Source organism: Clytia hemisphaerica, unplaced genomic scaffold (genome assembly GCF_902728285.1).
Source record: "Clytia hemisphaerica strain Z4C2 unplaced genomic scaffold, Clytia hemisphaerica genome assembly, whole genome shotgun sequence".
Lineage (NCBI taxonomy): Eukaryota > Metazoa > Cnidaria > Hydrozoa > Leptothecata > Clytiidae > Clytia > Clytia hemisphaerica.
The window spans coordinates 407,005-429,659 of record NW_027104406.1 but is presented as its reverse complement, the minus strand read 5'-3'; the positions used below and the strand labels follow the sequence as shown (position 1 = coordinate 429,659).

General features: G+C 33.5%; 1 protein-coding gene across 1 annotated transcript; it reads left to right on the top strand.

The window, feature by feature from the left end:
- Positions 1-243: 243 nt before the first annotated feature.
- Positions 244-21,914, top strand: LOC136820086 (receptor-type tyrosine-protein phosphatase N2-like). The gene is made up of 21 exons (XM_067076323.1): positions 244-538; positions 4,574-4,645; positions 5,747-5,794; positions 6,142-6,765; positions 8,659-8,701; positions 9,189-9,272; positions 10,348-10,427; positions 10,785-10,858; positions 11,126-11,268; positions 14,360-14,420; positions 15,517-15,669; positions 16,811-16,864; positions 17,363-17,456; positions 17,714-17,787; positions 18,171-18,248; positions 18,546-18,608; positions 18,855-18,911; positions 19,205-19,276; positions 19,400-19,494; positions 19,746-19,938; positions 20,579-21,914. Exons 1-21 carry the CDS (start codon positions 463-465, stop codon positions 20,648-20,650), a joined length of 2,310 nt encoding a protein of 769 aa, XP_066932424.1. The 5' UTR covers positions 244-462; the 3' UTR covers positions 20,651-21,914.
- The last annotated feature ends 741 nt before the right edge of the window (positions 21,915-22,655 follow it).

Below are 22,655 nucleotides of genomic sequence, written 5' to 3'. Positions count from 1 at the left end.
TAATTTGAAGGTGTTCTTGACTGTTTGTGTGAGTGCATTTTGTCCAGAATGGTTGCTTCGTCTAGGTCCGCAAATTCACATACCCTCCTCCGCAGATTTTGTTTACCAGCGGAGTTCTTCAAAATTTATTTCTATCACGTGATAATACGGCCAACTGAGTAGTTAGCCGATCAGACCACGTGGTTAAAAACGTTCAAGATGATTCCAGTTTGCTGGAACTTTAAAACGGAAAGTTGTAAAAGCCAGATGTCAAGCGTAGTGTAATAATTTTTAGAGAAGAAATATCATCATATCACAACTTGAAGAATGAAATAATAATGAGAAACCAAAAAAGACTGTGAATTGGTACTTTAAAAGATCATGAACGTTGTGAGGTTAAGGTTATAACAGAGAAACACCATAAATGACCTTGATTCCTTCAAGTTCAAAGCAGGATACAAAACCCAATCAACATCATCATCCATGTTGTTGCTTTTACATCTTTTTTTTGCTTTTCTAACAATATTTGAAGTTAACTGTTCAATTGCTGACAATGATGGTAAGATGATTAATCAGTTTGAAGTTTTTATAGTCTTCCTTAATCACAGAATTATTTTTAGCGTGTTATTTTTTCTGGTTGTTAAGAAAGTGATCGAATACTCACAATATTTTGAAATTTTGGTACTCGACATTCGATAGGACCCTGCCGACGCACCGGACTTAACGAACACCGGACACACGAAAGTCCGGTGTAATATGAGAATTTTTTTACCACCGGACAATCTCTACACCAGACTCAAGGAAGTCGGATGTCCGGTGTCGGAGAAGGATTTTTTCCACGACCGGACATGACCAGTCCAGTGCGTCTGGTGTTTCTTAATTTTTTGTTTCATAAATGTCCGGCGTCCAAAATACCCTGTATGCAACACCGGACTGACACCGGACTTATTGCGTCCGATGTAGCAAAAAGATACTTTTGGCCACCGGACAAATACACCGGGCAGTCCGGTCTGTGGCAGACCTCATTCGTTTTTTAATCGATAAGTGTTTGTTCGATTACTTCGATCATTATCGATTACTTCGATAATCGAATTTATCGATTAGTACCGTCTGGTGAAATTGATAGAAAGGTCAAAAATATTTTTCTTCTTTGCTTTGTAGTGTCAGAGAGGAATAACCAGGCGGTGTCAATCAAACAACTTCGAACAAAAATCGCAATCGAACCAATCGAACGTAATTGAACGCGATCGAATAATTGCAATTCGATTGTCGAACGTAATCGAATCTCAATCGAACGGCCGATTCCTGGGTAATATTCAATTGCGTTCGAGTAAGGTTAGATTGGTTCGATTGATTGTTGACTATGTTCGATTGATTCGATTGATTGTCAATTACATTGGATTAATCTTTGATTTCGTTCGTTTCGATTATGTACGATGAGTTTGATTGCGATTAAATTAAATTGGATCACTCTGTTAATTAGAGCTTCTTAGCGTGGGCGGCCGAGCGTTTAAGTACCATACTAAAGCGAATAAAATCTAATACAATTGAATCAATCGAACGTAATCGAATACAATCGAATGTAATCGAAGCAATCGAACAGCAAATCCTGGGTAATATTCGATTGCGATTCGATTGTGTTCGACAATCGAATTGCAATTATTCGATTGCGTTCAATTGCGTTCGATTGATTCGGCGTTCGATTCGTTCGATTGACACCGTCTGGGAATAATCCTTATTTCGATCCGCAGCCCTGTGAATCCAGGTCGGCATTCGGCAATGCCGACCTGCAAGCCGACGTAACTTGAGCTGAAGTCGGCTTTTATTTGCCGACGTAATTTACACTCTAGGTCCGGCGTACAGACAAAAGAAATGTTTTGGGTCGGCAAAGCCGACCTAAAGGGGAAAAATATTATTTGTTACTCTTAGGTTCCAAATTAAAGGGGGGGGGGGTTCGAATAAACGGGGGGGGGGGGGGTTGGAAATTTTCTAGATTTTAATAAACGGGGGGACCTAATTGCCGGGGGGTTGGAAATTGTACTTCTGAAACCCAAAAATAAGGTAAAAATAGGCTAAAATCAGGCTTTTTAGAGCAAAATAAGGGGCCTTCTCTTTGACAGCTGAAAATATTCTTAGAGATTAATAAACGGGGGGGGTCCCAATAAGGTCCGGGGGTTGGAAAATTTTCGAAAAATTAACAAGCGGGGGGCCCGTTTATTTGGAACCTAAGAGTAGGTTAATCTAAAATTGTGTTATCATGATAATTGAGCCTCATTCCATTCTCTTTATAAAACATAAAACTTATTAACACAATTATAGAGCAGCTTAATTTGTTAGTTCGTCTTTGCCGACCTAAACAAGCTACTTAGGACGGCTTTGCCGACCTAAAATGACCTCTAGGTTGGCAAAATTTTGCGTGCCGATATGATTTTGTCTGAATTCACAGGGCTGGATCAGTGATTCAAACTTTCATATTATTCCTGTCTCTAAAGAAGGGTGTCGGAATTAGATGAGGGATGTCGATATTAGCCCAACTTACAATATGGGGCAAATGTCTAGAGATCAAAGCAAATATTTCTATTCCCGGACAAACAAAGCCTGGCGGCCGGAAAGTGAACACAGACACATGCAGGCAGACAGAATAGGAATATAGTGAAATTGAGGTATTTGCAATGTTAGCTTTTTTAGGCTTATGCAAATAAATGGATAGAAATTGAGGTCAATGTGACCGCGCAATCCTTTAAGCAGGTTAGCTCTAAAGCTCTAAAACAGGATTTAATAACATGAAAACCAGAATAAGATTCTTAAATGGGAATCAAAACTATAAAGTGCACTTATACAAACATCAATATGTCAGATCTAACAAAATTAATAACGACACTGTCATCATTGACAATAAAACAAACGATTTTCTGTCAAGAGCCTTGTAAACATTCCAACAACTTTCATCGAAATGATCTATCGCTGCTATGTCAACCATTTTTAGCGAAGTCCGAGGATTGAGCCGAACGCAGAACGCCCGCAAACTCCAGCGCTGGTGAAAAACTTCAATCTGTCAATCATTTTCTCAAGCGAAGAGTACGCAAAGCGATTCTAGCTTTACGATAGTGCCACGGATCATCAGTGGATAGTATTAAATTATCATTATCCCTTTATTTTCATTCCTAGAACTTTTCCAAAAAAAAGGAAAAATAGAAAAGTTTTATTTTTTTGTATTTTTTACTGCTCTATTCACATACTGAATTTGAAAGATCTTCAATGTGGCGTTTTTTTGCAAACTTCAAAAAACTAAATTTGTCCCGCTTTTGCAGAACTTTAGCGTACGTACTTGCGTGCAGCATAGGGTACAAAGTCCAAATATGTGTTTCCCGTAATTTTTGTATGAAGAGTTAGGTCTATTAAGACTGTTAAGTACATGCATGTTCAGTCTGGCCGGAGTATATAAGTCTGAAAAGTAATGTAATCCCTGGACACACACAACAAAGAAATTCTCAGTGTCCAGAGGCGTCAGCAGAGTCGTTAGCTGGTAGATGACCCAAGGTTTTGATTTTGAACTTCAAAAAGTCCTGAGCATGACTAGAATTTATGTCTGCATATGTTGCAAAATTCAAGTTGTCACCAGCAATCCTGTTGTTTTTTTTTAACTGAAGTCTCAAATTGTGCGGATATTTAAATTTATAGACCAAAATAAACTCAGGATGCATTACCATTAATGATGTAATTTTATGAAATGCGCGGGAAAACAATCAAAATTTTTTACTACAGTATACTTCCAATGAATACTAAGAATAAAATGTGTCATTCCTTCCTTATATATACTTTAAGAGAAAAATGAAATAAAAGAAGCTGTCTTTGATATAGTATTTTATTTTAAACGTTTTGATTTTAACAGAACAACATCATCAGTCATTCAAATAATTTGTGGAAGAAAATGATAGGAAAATGATAAATTTCTTTGATAAACAACAATTGAGACAAAAATCAAACTTTAAAAGCAAAAATTGAAAAAATTGTATAATAGCAATGGTTTATTAGGTATTATTCAATGGCTGTTTTTGCCTACAGGGTTATAATAATAAATAATGAATGATGGCGACACGACTGTATCAAATTCCTAAAGTCAATCAATCGAGTCAATTTGTAATTTTGATTTTTAAATTTGAGTTTCGATAAGCACAACACCAATCATTTTACTCTGATTGTAGAAGAATAGATACTTCTTAAATTAGGCTATATTCATGCCTGATTTTATTAGCACAGGAAATCATTTTAGTATTGCAACTATCATATAATAATAACAATAATCATATGAAAGTATTGTGGAAATAAAGTATTAATTAAGATACAAAAAGTCTCAATTCGGAAGAAAGATTTCACACATTTACATAAACAATCAAACACTTCATAAGTTTTGAAAAGATCCCTAAACTTTGACATCAGTTTCTCTCTTGACAAACAATGGTTTCAGAAAATTATCTTGAACAGGTCAGATTTTCAGAATTCCTTTTGATATACTGAATGTTTGATAGGGGCTCCAGGAACTGTAGAACTTGTTGTTTGTTTGTGATATTGAATATTATGTTATTATGTTTAGGCTGCAAAGTGTTGGTTTGCAAGCTTTTAACGTCAGTTTGCCGAGAGGATCCAAACTGTCCTAACGAAAAAGGTAATATAGTTTGTTTACCTAAAAGGATTAACATTTTTTACCACTTAATAGTTTCTATTCATTGATATTGCTCCCACAGACAAAACCATCTCTCCCTTTGGCTACTCATTTTGATATTTGATAAAGATCTTTTTTTATTAAAATGAACATTCAATGATTGTAATTGATATGAAACTTCCTGTATGCCTTTATATTTTAATTAACAATGATACTGCCCACATTTATCTCTGGTATGTGTGTTTTGTGGAGGGTTTTATTATACAAAAATTACACATTATGACGTATATTATCAATATTTTTTTGAAACATCCCTCTTATTTTATCAGCTTAGACAGGTGCATTATAAAAATTGTAAAGAAAATGAAAGCTAAAGATAGCATGAATAATAGAGAGAGAGAGGGAAAAAGAAAACTGTTTCATCGAAACAAAAAAGGCAGTCCCAAATATAACCTTCTATACAAAGCTATGAGTATTGTGAAACACTCCTTGAAACTAACCACTAGTTAATTTCCTCCTCACACTTTTGTATCCTGCCGAGATTGTGTGATAAAGAAAAATTCGAAACAAAAGAACTGTTTTCTCTTTTGTGTTTGCAACAATGTAACAATAAGAAAAAAACAACCTGCTAATTCTTTTCATCAACACTAGAAATCTTATTTCATACAATGATATATTCACATTGTACCCTCTTCCTATATTTTTTTTGTTTCAATCTCCACTACAAATTTGCATTATTTACCAAAGTATCAGCTTTAAATTGCATTTATTAGCTTTTAAAGGTTTTTTACACCTGCTTGAGACTTCTTCCCATTAATTAGGCACAGCCAAATAAAAAAAGTTGATATGATTAAAAAAACTATCCGATTCTTTTCATTTAAATCCCCATGACTTTTATTAGTTTTTCTTGATATTCCTATTCTTATCCTGCAATGCATCCCTGGTACTAAAATATCAACAGAATAATATAGCCTTTCTATAGAATTTCGTAGAATGTTCAATTTTCTTGGAGGAATTGAAATCAAAACTATAATATTGATGAAATTTATTTCCGTACAATTATTATTTATTGTAAATGCAAAATTATGCATTTTCTACTTTTAGTTTTCTTCCTATCGTGTTTACAAAAGCATGTTACAAGAGGGCAACAAGGTTTGTTTATTTTTTTATCGCCCTTTCTCCTTCATTTTTATGAATTTTTAAGCCAATGGCAGTCGTTTCAAGACTCACAATCCCCTGATGAGGGTGTTGCCATTTAAAGCGAGGTATTGGGCTTGAACAAAATCATCATAGTGTGCTTTATAATTTTGTCTCTGGTGTCCTTTTCAGTTTTTTTCAAATGAATTAAAATAATTTGCATGTGGCATCACTTTTCCCTGATTTGCAATTTTACTCCAGTATTTGATTAAAAAATATTTGGAGCAATTAACATTTGTTCACCACGAAATATTACTTTAAGTCTGCTAATGAGCTGACATAACTTGTTCATTTTGTTTTAGATTGTTTATTTTCGCCATCACAAAACGAGGAAAACGCTTCATATCAAACAGTACCCTCATATCAGTTGAGAGACTCTTCAGAAGTTAATCACCGCAAAGAATCACAATACCAAAATCTTTATTCAAGAGATTTTACTGATAATAGTGATAATGGTAAAGATAATTTGAAAAGAGGCACCGATACCATAGACCAGGAAACTGAACAAAAAAGAAAAGAAGTACTGCGTGTTTATGACTTATACAAGAAACATTCACTTAAAGAAAGCTTGTATTCATTGAAACACAAAGTTGATGGATTGATATCAAATCAAGATACATATTATCAAACCAACACTGAGAACACTGATTCAGACTCTTCAGTTAGAGTTCAGACTCTTCAAAAAGCAATAAAATTGCTTAAAGATAGCATTAAAACACACTCTAATCAAGATCAACAAGTTGGAAAAACTGATAAAAAAGATACAGTCAGTACAAACCAACACAAATCCATAGATACCCATAATAACGAAGACAAAAAGAAAGATTCAAAGAAAGAAGTAATAGAAACAAAGAAAACATCGAAAGCACCTGGAAGAGAAGAAGTAGCTGTTCCTGTTTATACTCAACTAGACAAAAAGTCAACAGGTTTGTCCAATTCCAGGCTGCAGGTTTTTTGTTCGTAGGAATTATAAATGAAAAAGGCTAACATCAATTCCACTCTTCAGTTTGAATTACTACTTAACTAAAACACTTTTGTCAAAGTACCCAAGAATAACTTACTGGCATTATTTTTGCTTAAATAGAGGCTAAAGAATTTACCTGTAAGTGATGTTAATTTTTGACTGTTTTCCTCAAGTATATCAAAGCATGTCAAGAAACCTTTCAGATTTATTAAATCTAAACTCTTGATGTGTTGAGGTTTCACTGCTAATAATTTAATTTGGGTTATGGTTTCGGGCTCTGTAATAAGGTCACTAAAGTCTGTCCAGATATAATTGGCAGTGGAAACAAGAATGTCTGTAACTTTTAATAACCAAATACAATTCAGAAATTTTTTTTAGCTTGTTTTAGAGAATCAAAAGCGCTTTATTTGAATGTATTTATGGTTGAAAAATTCGCGATTTTTAGCGGTTAAATTTGCGATTGCAAAAATTGAGCTTTTTTTCTACTCATGCTATACCTTTCATTTTTACACCAGTGGTAGTTCAACCTTAGGTTAAGAAGTTTGTTAAATTTCAAGGCAAACAGAAAAGTCCTTCGGAAGATATGGGACCCGAAATACCCCTTGGTAGCACTTTTCAGTGAAATATCAAATCTCCAATTTATTACTAAAAACGGGGGTAGTGATAATATTGATAAAACAGTTTTTCGATCATAACACATTTTACGATCTCTTTAATGACCTCATAACCAAGCTGTGTTTAGTGTTTTGGGAATTAGCAAAGTTCTTTAATGACTTAAAAATAACAAAGGCAATATAAGTTCATGCTTATCTTTTCAATAAAAACAATTATACTGTGATTTCACTTCGTTTCGAAATAATCAATGGCTGCGTTTAGACCAGCCTGGCATTTGTAATCACTTGCAGTATTCTTTTGAATTCTATTGTTCCGCGCAATTGTTCGGTTTGTCAAATGCCTAATGATGCCATCGTGTTGGCATTTCGTTGGCATTTGAAATGCCATTTTAAGCAAAGGAATCCCCTTTTCTTGCATTTCAAATCAAACAAAGGAACCAAAACAAAGAGAAAAAATGACATTTTTGATTTTTTAAAGTATTTGCACGTTTTTTATTCAGTTCTTTCTATAGATTGTAAAATTTGCAAGATTTGCCATAGGCTAGCCCTACGGCAAAAAGTTTCAGTCTTAATGACTGCAGTTTTTGAGAAATTCCATGCTTTTCATTGTTTGATCTGTTAAAGGTGAACTTGAGGGAATCACCTTTTCAGTAATGACTCTAAAAAGACGATTCCTTAAATGCCATGACAGAAAATACAATGGAAAAGCTATTACAATCGACTCCCTCGTGAGCAAATGCCAAATTACAAATACCAGTTGGTCTAAACGCAGCCAACGATACCAATAATATCAATGCACCAACACTTAACATTTTCCAACTTTTAATTGCACTGTTCAAAAATAAAAACATAACCCCCGTTTTTAGTAATATGTTGGAGATTTGATATTTCACAGAAAAGTGCTACCAAGGGGTATTTCGGGTCCCATATCTTCCGAAGGACTTTTCTGTTTGCTTTGAAATTTGACAACCTTCTTTACCTAAGGCTGATTTACCACTGGTGTAAAAATGAAAGTTATAGCATGAGTAGAAAAAAAGCACAATTTTTACATTCGCAAATTTAACCGCTAAAAGTCGCGAATTTTTCAACCAAAAATACATTCAAATATAGCGCTCTTGATTCTCTAAAACAAGCAAAAAAAAATTCTATAATTATATTTGACTATCAAAAGTTACAGGCATTCTTGTTTCCACTGCCAATTATATTTGGACAGACTTTAAATGTTGTATTTCTTACTTCAGAAGACAAGTCAACTCAACAGTTGGTTATAGAATTAGCCAATCAGTAAGTTTTTCATATAATGCTTTTTCAAATAAATTTTGATATTTTTTTATATTTTGAAGCTAGTATGGATTTTACAAGTGCTGCTTTTAGTTTGTTTCTCATTCAAGATTCAGAGGAGGTTTATCTCAGAACACTTTCAATTTTTCTCACGATCAAAACTCTACATGGACAGGGCTTTTTCTAAGCACGTTTTTATGTCCGTATACCGGCCAAGATACTCAATCTAAGATGAGTTTTTTATTAAACTCAGTCCAAAATATAAAAGATATTTTCTAGATATTTTCTTCGGCCTCTGCTCAAAGTGCTTAGAAATATCCCTGATGGATATTGTTATATCAATTCTCAATTTGGGTCTCAATATTATTTTATATACCTCAAAGTACTATTTATTAGAAAAATTATGAAATTTATCTCTGGCTCTTATACTTTTCTATAAAGTCACATTTAGAACTATGCATCAATGATTGTATTATTATTACTTGTATAGAGCAAAGAAAGAGGAAGCTGGAACATTGGCAGACATCTTAAAACGATCATTTGCTGACTCGGATAGTACATTCTCATTGCAACAGTAAGTGTTGTTTTTTGTCTGGAACCCTGCATTTGTAATCAACATTAACCATATTCATGATAGATATGCACCATTGCAATGTCTTTTGACATCACATCACGAATTCAATAGTTGATTGGTTGTAAGTGACGTAAAATCAGTCAATACGTCACTTTTAACCAATCTCAGCTTTTCAGTCCGTCAAAGACATTGCAATGGTGCATACCATGAATTCTTGGTATGTGCATGGATGTATTGCTTTCAAACTAATGTTGGATACTTTCCTTGGTCTAGTAAAGGAATTTTCTTCCACTTAGACTTTCTATTTTTTCCCTATGAAATTGGAAAGTGTTAACAAATTTATATCTCCTTCATCATTTTTTTAGACAAAAGTAAAACCACAACCGTCTAAATCATAAAATGTTTACACTCAAATACAAAAAAAGATTTCCCTTGCATGTTTTCTTCATTAAAAGTAAACACTTGAAAAAAAAAGCTTTTTTTTGCACTGTGTCTTAGTAGGAAATGGAAAAAAATCAGAATTAAAGAATATTGAGATTGAATTTTCTTTCTCTTTTCTTTCATTTCTTACTTCCTTTATTTAGTCTTTTACTAACTAACAACATCTTCAATATTTTTCCTTCTTCATCTCGTTTTCATTCAAAATGAATGAGTGTTTAAAATTTCAATAGAAAAAAGAAAATCTTGAAAAAATCTCTTATTCTTTTTCAAAGTTATCTTCTGAGTATAGCTTCTAAAAATCTGATATGAATTGCTAAAAAACATTTCAAAATTGTGGAAATCTGGTTTGATATTGTATTTCAGATTTTTAGAGAAAATATAGTCGAACAAAATAATCATATGGAGGGTAGACGTTATTATTAAGTAGAAATAACTATTTTTGAAATTTAAATTCAAAAGCCTTTGCCTTTTTGCTTATATGATCATGTAACTGAGACAGCTTTCTCAAATCTTAGAAAGCTGCTTGTCTGTCAGATGGTTTGGGAAAAGATGAATTCAAAACCTTTAACTTTCCAATTCCATCTGTTTGGGAACAACGTTTCAAATTATTGTTTGGTGTATTTGACAATTTTAGCATCAATGATAACAAAGTCACCTATCAATTGGTATCCAGAGAACTTTCAGCTGATTCTGTTGCAACCAAATTAAATAGTGGTAAATAAATAGTTGTTTCTGTTCAGTCATTATATTTGGCTATTCTATTCTTAAGAACTTTTAAGATTCTTGATTCTGGAGGCAAAGGAGCTTAAGTAACCCTTCCTCCCTTTGAGCTCTAATATTTTTATATGGAAATAGTTTTCAGTATTCCCACTTTCGGACTTAATCTACCATTCTATCTGTAATGCAGTTTAAATATTTCGTCAAATTTTACATGGTCTGCAAGTTCCCTTTAATGAAAGTTTTTAAATACCACAGATCTTGCAGGTTTTCGATTATGATAAACAGATATTTAAGTTTTGGGACTAGTTGAGCAATAAATGCATGATTTTTAATATGATTGTTTTATCATAGATAATAAATTTGTGAAAGATGTAGAAGACCAAAGTGGTCTTCGGATTGTCAGGGCATCCACTACACCAAATAAGGTAAATTTTTTGTCCTTCTTTTTTGCAAAGCTTATAACCCTCTTGGAGATTATTTTTCACAGTAACTTGATTGAAGTTACTTCAGCCCAAAACACAGGTTTTATTATCCCCAAAAAATTGCTGTCTCTGGCAGTAATATTTCTGTTTACTCCTGATAATTTAAGATTGCTATTTAAGATTATAAAGCTATAAAACATACTACTCCAGTATGTGTTTGTGTCTTAACTTAAACATGCCCCTTATCAAGAAATATTATTGTTTTCTCAGAACTCAAGTGGAAGTGAACCATCAGTTCTTGAGGAGACAGAGCGGTCAGTGTTGAAAGGTCATATCACCATCTTTGCTGCAGTTGTTGGTACCTGTACACTTGCATTGGTGGTTGCGGCTGTTGCTGTTTGTTTGATCAAAAGGTTAGCTATGATAGGTTGTAATTCATGATATTCATCACTTCAACGTCCTCTGACATTAAATGAAATACCCACCAAATGATTGGTTACAATTGACTTGTTTTACCTCACTTACAACATAGTCCTTATAAAAAACAACTTTTTCCTTTCTTATTATCAAAAGATAGAAATCGATTTTTCTCATTTTAAAATCACGTTACCAAATATTCCTCTTGGGATTGGTTTTAAGATTTAATCACATGATCAAAAAGTGAGCAAAACAAACTAATTTCTCAACGCTAGTTCAAGTAAGAAAGAATACTATTGACAGCATTCTTCAAAAAATAAAGGACAATTTTTTCACAAGCTCATGCTTTAGATTATTGTTCAAGGTCTTTAAGGAGGTCATCGACCCTTAGAGACCCTTTTTGAAACACACTGTTCTGCAAAGTTATTTAAAGTTTTTTTGGTTCAAATTGATAGTATATACTGTAAATAAAAAATTCCGACAATTTTTTTCAAAATGGCACCCCGTTGCTAGGGGCTACGGCCCCGGCAACCCGGAAAAATAGAAACTTTGCGACATTTTTTCTCAAGTTAGCTTTAGAATTAGAAGTTGAAACTTGGCAGGATTGTTACTTGGATGAAACTCTATGAAATGAATGAAAAATTTTTTTCTGCATAGCAACGGTTGCTATGGAAACTAGAAAATCATGTTTTCCCTAGTTACCATGGCAACGGTTGCTAAGGGAAAAAATTTTTCATCCATTTCATAGACTTTCATCCAAGGAGCAATCCTGCCAAGTTTCAACTTTTAACTCCCAACCTATCTTGAGAAAAAATGTCGCACACCGCCAATTTTCACCAAATTCGACATTTGAGAAACATGCGGTAAAGTTTAGAAATCACTGTTCCAATAAGGAAAATAGCTTTATACGTAGTTTCTTTTGCTATTTTAGTTGATTTACAAATACTTTAAATCATTTCAATAGATAATTTGGTTAAACTGACTCAACTGGGACATTTTGGCCGATTTAGCAATCTGAGGTGCATCCTCAAAATAGCCTGCAGTTGCGCAAGAATTCCGCAAAACAGTTTAAAAGGGTACAAGGAGCAAAAATTTTTGCTTTGTTCACTTCAATAATGATTTGAATCTATCCAAGAGAAAAAAGACCAAAAAGTCACTGTATTTGTCCAAATGCTGCCTTGAAATTCCCAGTGTTTTGTGTAAGCTACGTCCACATATAATTTTGTACTTTCACTTTCACTTTTAAACAGTTTTTCGAAATGAACCGAATGAACCGAAATGAACCAAAATGATCCAAAATCGTAGCAAATCATCCTCATCAAACTTCAAATACATATGCAAACATATCTCATACATGCTTACTCACTATAAATGGGTGTTTAAAATAATCTCATAAGAATGATGGTGATGAAAATACAAAAAACAAAGAAAATTATTTACGTACCTTGTGCTTATCTTTGGAGGTTATTATAAACTCAATTCAGAATAAATCTCATATAATATTGAGAAGCATGGTTCCTTGGAGTATTAAAGACCTCTTTTAAGTAAAAATGAGCTTTAAAATGCCACTCAAAACAGGAAATAAACACATAGAAACACATAAAGCACAGAGGTTACTCTCAGTCAACCCACCTCTCAAATGATTTCAAGGGCGGTGAATATTTACAATGTTTATAACTCGATCGCGGTACGCGTAAGCGACTTTTGAACTTAGCATAAAGAATCTTTGCGACTTTAAGACGTCCCGTAAAAAATTTCAAGCAGCTTGAAGCGCTAGAAGCAGAATTATAGCTGTTTTATCTCTGGGCGGAAATACGGGCGCAAACGGGCGGAGACCAATTTCTGTCTAGGTAAGCATCTTTATAACTAAAATTTTTAACCTTCTTCTTCTTTTTATGACCTGAAACTTTGGGAAGTTGTTGTGAATAGGTTATATTCCTTAAGTCCGACGTAGTACTTGAAAGTGAGATTTCGGGTCCACGCCATGAAATTTTGAAAGTGGGGGCAATGATAAAGTCTATAGAGGAGGCACAAGCAAAAATTTCTACTTTGCAAAAAAGTGGAGAAGCCATGGCCCCCAGCCCCCCCGGTGACGCAGGCCCTGGACTTGTGATGATGGAATCCATCCAGGCTAGTTAATCATGGCTTACTGTTAGACACAGTAGTTTTAAGTGACCCCAGAAAACCCCCAGATGTTCTTGAAAATTTATGTGACCCTTACTTCAGTAAATCAAGTACTAGTAGCCACTTAACTTTTAGACCCCCCTCCTCAGGCAAGTTGTATTCTCATTTAGGGAATATATCGAACATTATGTTATACTAGAATATCGAAAATATATAAAGTATTTTAACGTGAAAGATGAAGGCGAGGAACGGATGACCACCCACAGATTAAAAGTGAAAAACAAAAATGTCTTTTTAGTAACAAAAACAATTAACAAGATGTCAGGATATAAGTGAACTTTGAAAAAAAGGACTAAAAAAGAAAAGAAAAAATATATCGATGGAATAAAAAACCTACTAGGGAAATGGTGAGTTTTCCAAAAGATAAGAGCTCAGAATGATAATGATATGAAACTTAATAGATATTTATCACTTCCTAGTATTTTCTAAATAACAAGATCTCGGAGTACAATTTCTATTATAAACGTGTACTTAAAACATAAGTTAGAACCCCCTTTTTACTCAAAGACGTTATTTAGATGTTAATCTTGCATAGATAGGTCTCCCCAAGTATAAAAAGAGCTTTATATATTTTGCAAGTTAATGAAATCAGATACGTATTATGTGATGCAGTTTATTTGTTAAGCTCTTTTTATTAAAACGTTGCACACAAGGGAAAAAGCATGTTTTGATCAGTTATGTTCAATTAATATCATGCTTCATAACAAGTGTATGCTTTTCTACAGTATGATGTTATCTTTTGTAGAACTAAAACTAGTTGTCTGTTTGTTTCATGGAAAATTTATATTTGTATGTTTTTCTGTGCAAGGTTTTTCATTATTTTATTATTAGAATGTTGAAAGGTGCCGACATTTTTTGTAATGTAAACTATGTTTGATTTTATTCCACTTTCTTCTGTTACAGGCGAAATAAAGAAGACGGGTTATTCGCTTTCAAAAAACAAGAAGCTGTCCAGGACTATCAGGTAAGACAAACGTTGAGAAACATTTCATATATTTTCTTACGTTTTCAGCTTGTTTCCTTATTCATAAGACTAGCAGAAGGCGTTGGGCTAATATTCTGCTTCATACTTGAAAAAAATCTAGCTAAACAATACCTTTTCGACTGTAGCCGCCAATTACCACGCGGGCATTTTTTTGTCCGTTTTACCACCCTAAAACCGTCCCAGTCTTTTTTTCGCACCTAAAGACAATAGAAAAAAAGTGTAAAAAAGGATTGGATTGAGTTCAAGGGAGGGGTAATTAAATAATAAAGTGGCACGCGCTTGACCACGCGACTACAGTTGAAAAGGTGTATTTAAAAAAAGTTAAATATCATGGCGTTCTAATTCTACAGGCCTTTAGACCGAGAGACTGTTTTGATTTATTAGAAGATATGATTTCCCAAGACCGATAGACATTTTTGGCCGTTTGTGAATTACATTGTTTCTTCTACCAAACAGTATTCGAGTTCACTCAGCAATTATGTTTTTTAAAGTTCTCATAACCAATTACCCAGGATAATTATGTTTGCCAAATTAGATTTGTATAGAAGTAGAACAACATATTGTTAGAAGAATTAATGTTAATTTTGCCACTTATTTAGTTTCCATAGCGACACTATTTCCACTTAGTATAAACTGCACTTTGGAATTGTACATTATATAATTTGTTATAAGCCAAAGAAAAGTTTGTATGCAGTGTTCTAAATTTGCAGAAGAAACTCTCAGATTGATATTTTCTTTAATATTTCCTCTTTCATGTTCGTCTCATTTTTATGTGTCTTCAGTACTGCTTACTTAGATCTTGTTTCACTTTCTCAAAAAGGCAAGGAATTAGGCCAGCTTATCTTTGAAGAACGACAAAAATCTTTAAAATATTGAAAAAGCATGACCAAAATATATAATGATCAAAGAAAAGGACTCAAAGTAATGCCTTTTTCATCGAGGGTTTAATTGTCATTTCTATTCAAAATCTGAGAATTTCTTTTTAATTTGATGCCTTTTTCTATACTTTTTGGATTTCGTAGAATCCACACATTTTGTGTTTGAATTAGCCTCTTTTTAACCTCTCACATATTAGGAGTTGTGTCGGACTCAGATGTCCGTAGCGAACGCGCGGAGTGACGACGAAGACGAGGATAACGAGCAGGACAAATCGAACACGATGAGACATAATTGGTATGATGAACAGTTTCCATACAATATGGACATTGGTACTGGTCATGTGATCCTGGTAAGTTTGTCCTTGTTGAAAATGTGCTACACGTTTTTTTTATAAGAACAAACTATATAAGAACATAAGGCTTCGATGGCCAAAATGTTAAGAATATTTTTAGGCTTTACAGACTATAGAACATCGAATTTCATAGGAAAATGGGCAAAAATACTCACAAAATGGTCAATATAAGAACATGTTAAGAACATTTTTAGGCTTTAAAACTAAAAAAAGTTAAGAACATCCGAAGGCTTCAAAAATTTTGGATATTCTCATTAAAAAAAACGTGTATCAATTATGGAGGATTTGTTCTTTAGACCCAAGACTACTTAAACGTAAACTCAAATGCTATGAATCTTAACTTAAATTTAGTATAAGGCAATTCAAAGAATCGATCAATCTTAACACAATAGGCCTACAGGGTTGCTACGTCTGCCAGAAATGTCTGGAATTGGCATACATGTCTGGAGAAAATAGTCCTGAATGAAACCTAGTAAACTTTCCGGAAATAGAAAACTTTTATCCTGGTATTTGAAATTCTCGCTTGACTCGCAACCAAATCTTTAAGTCATGTTCATTCTGAAATTTCTCAGTCTGTTCTATTCATCAATTTCAAATGACATTAAGGAAAAACTGAAAACCTGAAATTTTATCCATTAGGAAGTCCTGGAAAATATTGGGTTTTTTGTCAAAATATCTATAAAAAAATCTAGAAAAACATGGCTTTTTAGACTAAAAGTCTGAAATTATGAACTTGGCAAACCTGTAAAGGGCTACATACACTACACAATATATTGCCAGGCAATATATTGATGATATATTGCTGAATGTCGACAATATATTGAAAAGGTGTCCGCAATATATTGTCAGCTCCATTTGCAATATTCCAACAATAAAGGGGGATTGTTTACAGAAAGAAAATTCCTTTTTATAATAGAGTACCAGTTGTTTACTTCGTACATTACGGTCCGCAAACCATATTGTCGAATATTGTTCGTCAATATATTGTGTAGTCTAAGTAGCCCTGACCTAGGTCAGCCGGCTTAATTTTAGATTTTGAGCAAATCTCATCAATTAAAGTATTGTACTACAAGTGCTCTTATTACACAGACAATATTCACTTTATGCATAATTTATACCGTTCACTTTTTCGTTTCAGGACTACATGGAGGACCATCTACGTAACGAAAATCGCTTGAACAAAGAATGGGAGGTAAAAAGATGACTTTCAGAAAGCCAAACTTTTTTCATGACTTACAATAATCATTGATTTGATGCGTATCGTGTATAAAATTCCCATCCGAGACTGATTTCAATTTCTTTTAAAAGGTTCAGAAATCCAATGATTGGGCTTTTCCAGGAAAAAAATTGAATATGAGGGGTGGAGGATATAACGTATTTTGGAACTTTACCCCCGGACAAAAATTTGGAAGAGCCCATTGCAATACCTCTAGCCATTAAAATTTTTAATTCAAATTTAAAAATCTCTCCCATTAAAACTAACTAATCGAGCTAATCAAGTTTCGTAACTCTCGTACAGGAATTTTATACGCAAAACGCATCCCCTACTACAGTAAATCAAAACATATCAGAGCCATGCGTGCAGCCAAATTTGAAATTGTAACTCGAATGAGTATTGTATATTAAAAGCCTTATGAATTTTTATGACCATTTTCATATCTTTACTCGTTAACTTTTTTATTCGTCTTAGGCACTTTGCAGTTATAAAGCGGACGACGCAGAGACGACGGTTGGAAGTGATTCTAAAAACACGACAAAAAACAGATACCGTAATGTTCTGCCATGTAAGATAACGAGTTCATATAAAGGCACTGACAGCGCTTCCGGAGGCCTTTACCAACCCCAATTAGTCATTCCGTGATTAAAAATACTCTCATACATTCTAAATTTTAATCACTTTCTTGAACCACAAAAACACAAACTATTATGTATTTAAAATAATCTGAACTATATGGCATAAGCTTAAAAAAACAAAATTGTCACTGCTCAGTAAAAAACTAGCGATCAAAATAACATAATATATACCGAATTTTCCTCGTAGACGATCGAACAAGAGTTAAGCTGCGTGAAGTTTTGAACGTGTTCCATTGTGACTACATCAATGCTAACTATATTGTAAGTAATCATCTTGGGAATAACGAGTCAGATCTCTATTTAGTTCTTGTTTTGCTAATTTGATAATTATACAATTGAAAAGATAATTCATGGTATTGATTTTTGAGCAAAATTGTTACCAAAAATTTTTGAAACTGTAAGAAAAATAATAACTTTTTATCCTTTGATGCTAGTAACTTCATTTTTGATGTAAAGAAACCTCGAAGACTCCTGGTTTCAGACATAAAATCATTTTTTAACACACGTTTATTGTATCGAAAGTTAGAATTAGAAGGAAGCTCGTTGGAGTCGAAAAACCCTGTTTTATTTTTGCTGATTAATGCAGTCTATACATTTAATAATTTATCAATGAATCAGTGTTATAATATTTACCTTTCTTTCAGACGGACGTGGATCCCAACCACCCAGACTACATTGCCACACAAGGACCTCTTGATAACACTGTCGCTGATTTTTGGCAGGTAAAAACTGAACAAGAATACTTTCGTGAATCTGTCGTGTGGAGAAATCTAAGGGAGACTTCTTACCATTCTGCCCAGTTTAGATAGTCATGAAGAGGGTGGCTAAAGGATCTGATTCGGATGACTTTTTTTTCTGTTAAACTGTTGGCCAAAGAGCCAGATAACAATACGCCCTTTTCGTAGCGTTATAAAGTGAGAAGGGTCGTACAGGACATTTTCTTCAAATTTTCTATTTGAATGGGGTTATTATTTCTCTGTTGCTTCAATAACACCTTTTAACACCTTTCTTTTCTCCAGATGATTTGGGAACAAGGAGTTGTTGTGATTGTCAACTTAACAAAATTGTCTGATATGGGATTAGTAAGTTGACATTTTATCACCGATTGACAGGAGACTAGATGTCTGTTTCATATCAGGCACACATTTTATATCAGGCACACGTGATTTCATATACCTTTATTTTAATCTCTTGTATTCACGATTTTAACTTATGAAGTTCTTCCGTCCCAAAGTTAGAATTCAGTTAGAATTTGGAGAGGGTGAGCTAATTTCTCTGTGAACACTGAAAAATGCAAGTCTAGTAATTTTTATCATTTTATTTTTCAGCCTCAATGTCATCGATACTGGCCTGAGAATGGAAGCGAAATTTTTCACATCTACGAAGTAAGATTATCTGTTTCCTATTTTCATTGAAAGCTCAATTTCAGTTTTTCAATACAATGACGCTGGTGCTATTCACGCCGATTCGAACCACAAATGAGATTCTCATTTAATCAAATTACAGATAAGTTTAATTTAAACAAAGTACTTTCTGAGGCTTTTTCCATGACTGGGATTAGAGAATAACTTCTAATAAGTGAGTATACTATATACTGTATACTATGTTTAGTAGTAAGCCATTGATTTCAAGATATTCTCCAAGATTTTATAAAATTTCTTTCTTTTTGTCGAATTAGGTTCATCTGATATCAGAACACATTTGGTGCGATGACTATCTCGTGCGAAGTTTGTACCTCAAAAATCTACAGGTATGTATAGTTGCAGCTCGCTACTGTGACACGGTAGCAATATTTTTTGTTTTCCTTTTTAATTTTGCGTCTCTTTAAATTTTTAATGCTTTACTTTATTTTTGTTGTTCCTTTTTTTACCAGACTGGAGAAACAAGGACCATAACACAGTTCCATTACTTGACATGGCCAGATCTTAGCATACCAGATTCTGCCAAACCACTGCTTGAATTCAGAAGGTATTTTAGCTAACTTCTTGTATTTTCTTTGTAAAATGATCTGTCTGTCATTTTTATTCAAACTAAGATTTCACAAACATTTATCTATAACAGCAGTACTTGAAAGCCATTTTTGTTCAAAATTATTTTTCTCAATTCCTCGTTACCTTAACGATAAAAATGGTTGTAAAATTTTGCTTTTTTGAGAGTAGATACAAAGGCTTTTGTTTGTCACACTTGATTCATCTATTTTGCTTTTTAACAATTTCCAGGAAAGTGAACAAATGCTACCGAGGTCAAGCATGTCCAATCATTGTACACTGCAACAATGGCGTTGGTCGTACAGGCACATACATTTTGCTAGACATGGTGTTGAACAAAATGGTGAAAGGTGCCAAAGAAATTGACATTGCTGCCACATTAGAACATCTCCGTGATCAACGACCGGACATGGTTAAAACAAAGGTGAGTATGCCTGAAAGATTATTCTACCCTTTTCTGTCGAACTAAAGCCAACATGCTATAATCTACTACATACTACCAATTTTATACCTATTGATTTTTCATAACTATCTCTCAAGGACATTTTTTAAAGGAAACCTGATATTTTTTTCTCACGATGATTTTCTAAGGAAAAAAATTGGTATAAGAATGTAATGAGATGAAGGGAAAAGGCTCTCTACTTTATCCTGACTTTACCATATAATGGAAATTAAGGTGTACCATCAAGGTCGTAATATTTGATAGATTAGGGAAATTCCCACGAAATCTTATAACCTGAAAAGATTTAGAAGCGCTCTAACTTAGGTTGGAAGGACAAAGTTTCAATTCTGAGTTTTAGGGCTTAAGACTTAGGGACTTAGGATCTGAGTATCTAAAAGTTTAAAAATGGTGCAATAAGGCTCAGAATATAGCCTGGAAGTCTATATGAACCCCTCTCAAATGGAAATATTCAATTACATTTAACAAATAGTCCAAAAGCGACTTTCTTTCCCGAACTTCCAATTTCGAAAAAACGAAAATTCTCAATAGGTATTTCGACGCAGATTGTAGGATCTGGAATAAACATAGTATCCACAATCTTTACTCTTCTTTTCATTTTCAGGGTCAATTTGAATTCTCTCTGACAGCCATGGCTGAAGAAGTTTCAGCTATCTTAAGTGCAGCTCCAAAATAATGAATGATGACGTCATCACAAAAACCATAGAATGGGAACGGATTGTGTTGTTTTGTATTACGTCTTGTTTTATTAGAATTTGCTGCAAAGCATGTGTCATAACATACTAAGTATGTCTTACAAACTGACCTATATTAGCCCTGGGCTTGTTTGTTCCGATGTTTGATCCAAAAGAATCTTGATGTGAGGGTGAGGGTTATTTTCAGATATAACTTAGTCAATGTGGTTACATTATATCAGTTTTCCACCAAAAGTGATGTTAGAGGACTTGGTACTAAGGGTCAAAGTTGTTGCGTTGACGCACTCACAAATACATATATTTGTCTGTACTTGACCTTGGCCAGCTCAAACCCAATCCCCTTTTAGAACACTGCTTGTTGACTTTATTAACCAAAAGAGCTTTGAGAGTATTTTCAAGTTGGTACTCCGTCAATATTATGCAATTGCTAAAAAACATCTCAAATATACCCTGGGTTAAATATAGGTTAGTAGTTTTAACATCGTCTGTTTTTTTTTAAGTATCAGTAAAGGACTTTTTTTGTCAATCCAAAGATAAGCCAGTGAAACCTCTTTAGTTCAAATCTAATGGACTTATATGCTCCTCATAAAGGGTGAAAGAGCTCATGTACTCAGGCTAACCATGCTGTATTTTCCCTTTTCCCTTATAGCAAGTGTAGGGGGATAAAATAAATTGTTTTCTTTTTTCTATCCATTTTTCGCTATTTTATTTTATTTTATTTTTTGGTGACGTTTTTTTTACTAAAATTATTATTTTTATTTAAAAGGGCATGTTTAGTTTTGTATATTAATAAATATTAAGAATTTAGAAAATTAAATATATTACCATTATTTTTTTTGGAAATTAATTACATTATTTTTATCATATTTTTTACGTTATATACTGAGCATTTTTTTCTTTCAAAATTATGATAGTAGAGGCTAGTAGCGATTAATTCAACAAAAAGTAATTAGTCGAACAATCTCTTCCTAAAACAAAATCCATTCTCTCGCTGGCTAGTATAAACTTTCTCTATTTTTCTTTCTCTTACATTTGTTTTTATAATGGCATTATTACTGTACCATTTTTCATAGCTGTAGTAAACAAATTATTATTTTATATAGTTTTAAATACTAAAAAATTCCACTTCAAATATTGTGGAGGTAACCGGGATGTAGATTTTTCTCTCTTTTTTGCGATGGGGTTTTTTTTTTCATTTTCGTTATTTTCTTATCTCCCTAATATATTTACCATACTTCTATTAAATCATTCTTGTCATCAATTAACTTTATCACTCGTATCACTCTCAATTCTGGCATAATTATAAGGCTTTCCTTAAATCACATTCATTCCCAAAGGTGATTGATAGCAAGGGATTACTTTGGATATAAAGTATTATGTAAAGAAATAATAGAAAAGTATAATATGACATTACTAACTCATTTTGTTTTTATTGATTTACCGTTACTCATCATGAGAGTTATAGCTTCCTTATTTAACTCTGAACCTGATGAAAGAGCCACCCTATCATCTGCTCCTGAAAACAATGAAGTATAAGCCCAAAGGGCTAGAAGCGAATCTCCTTGGTAGGATTTAAAGCCAACAAATCCTACCAAAGTTGTGCGACCTAGTGCGGCCTGCCTGGTTTTTACGCAAATGCCATATTGAAACTAAACTTTACCGCTAAATTTCGAAAAAATATCACTCAAAAACAAAGCAATCGCTAGATTCAAACCGTCGTCAAAAATACGGCGCATATTTAAAGGCTTCGCTTTTTCTTGCCTGAGAAAGGTTATAGATTCGCTTCTAGCCTTTCGGGCTTATACTTCATTGACTGAAAAGGTTCTAGACCGAAATCATTTCTTCTTCTTTAAGAGAGTATAATTTGAATATTAGCCCAAGAAAACATTTTTAATCACAATTTTCTAGACTTGAAATCATTTGATAGAATTTGCAAGTTTACATTGTATCATGACTATTTGAGACAACTAACAGCATGTCTGATAT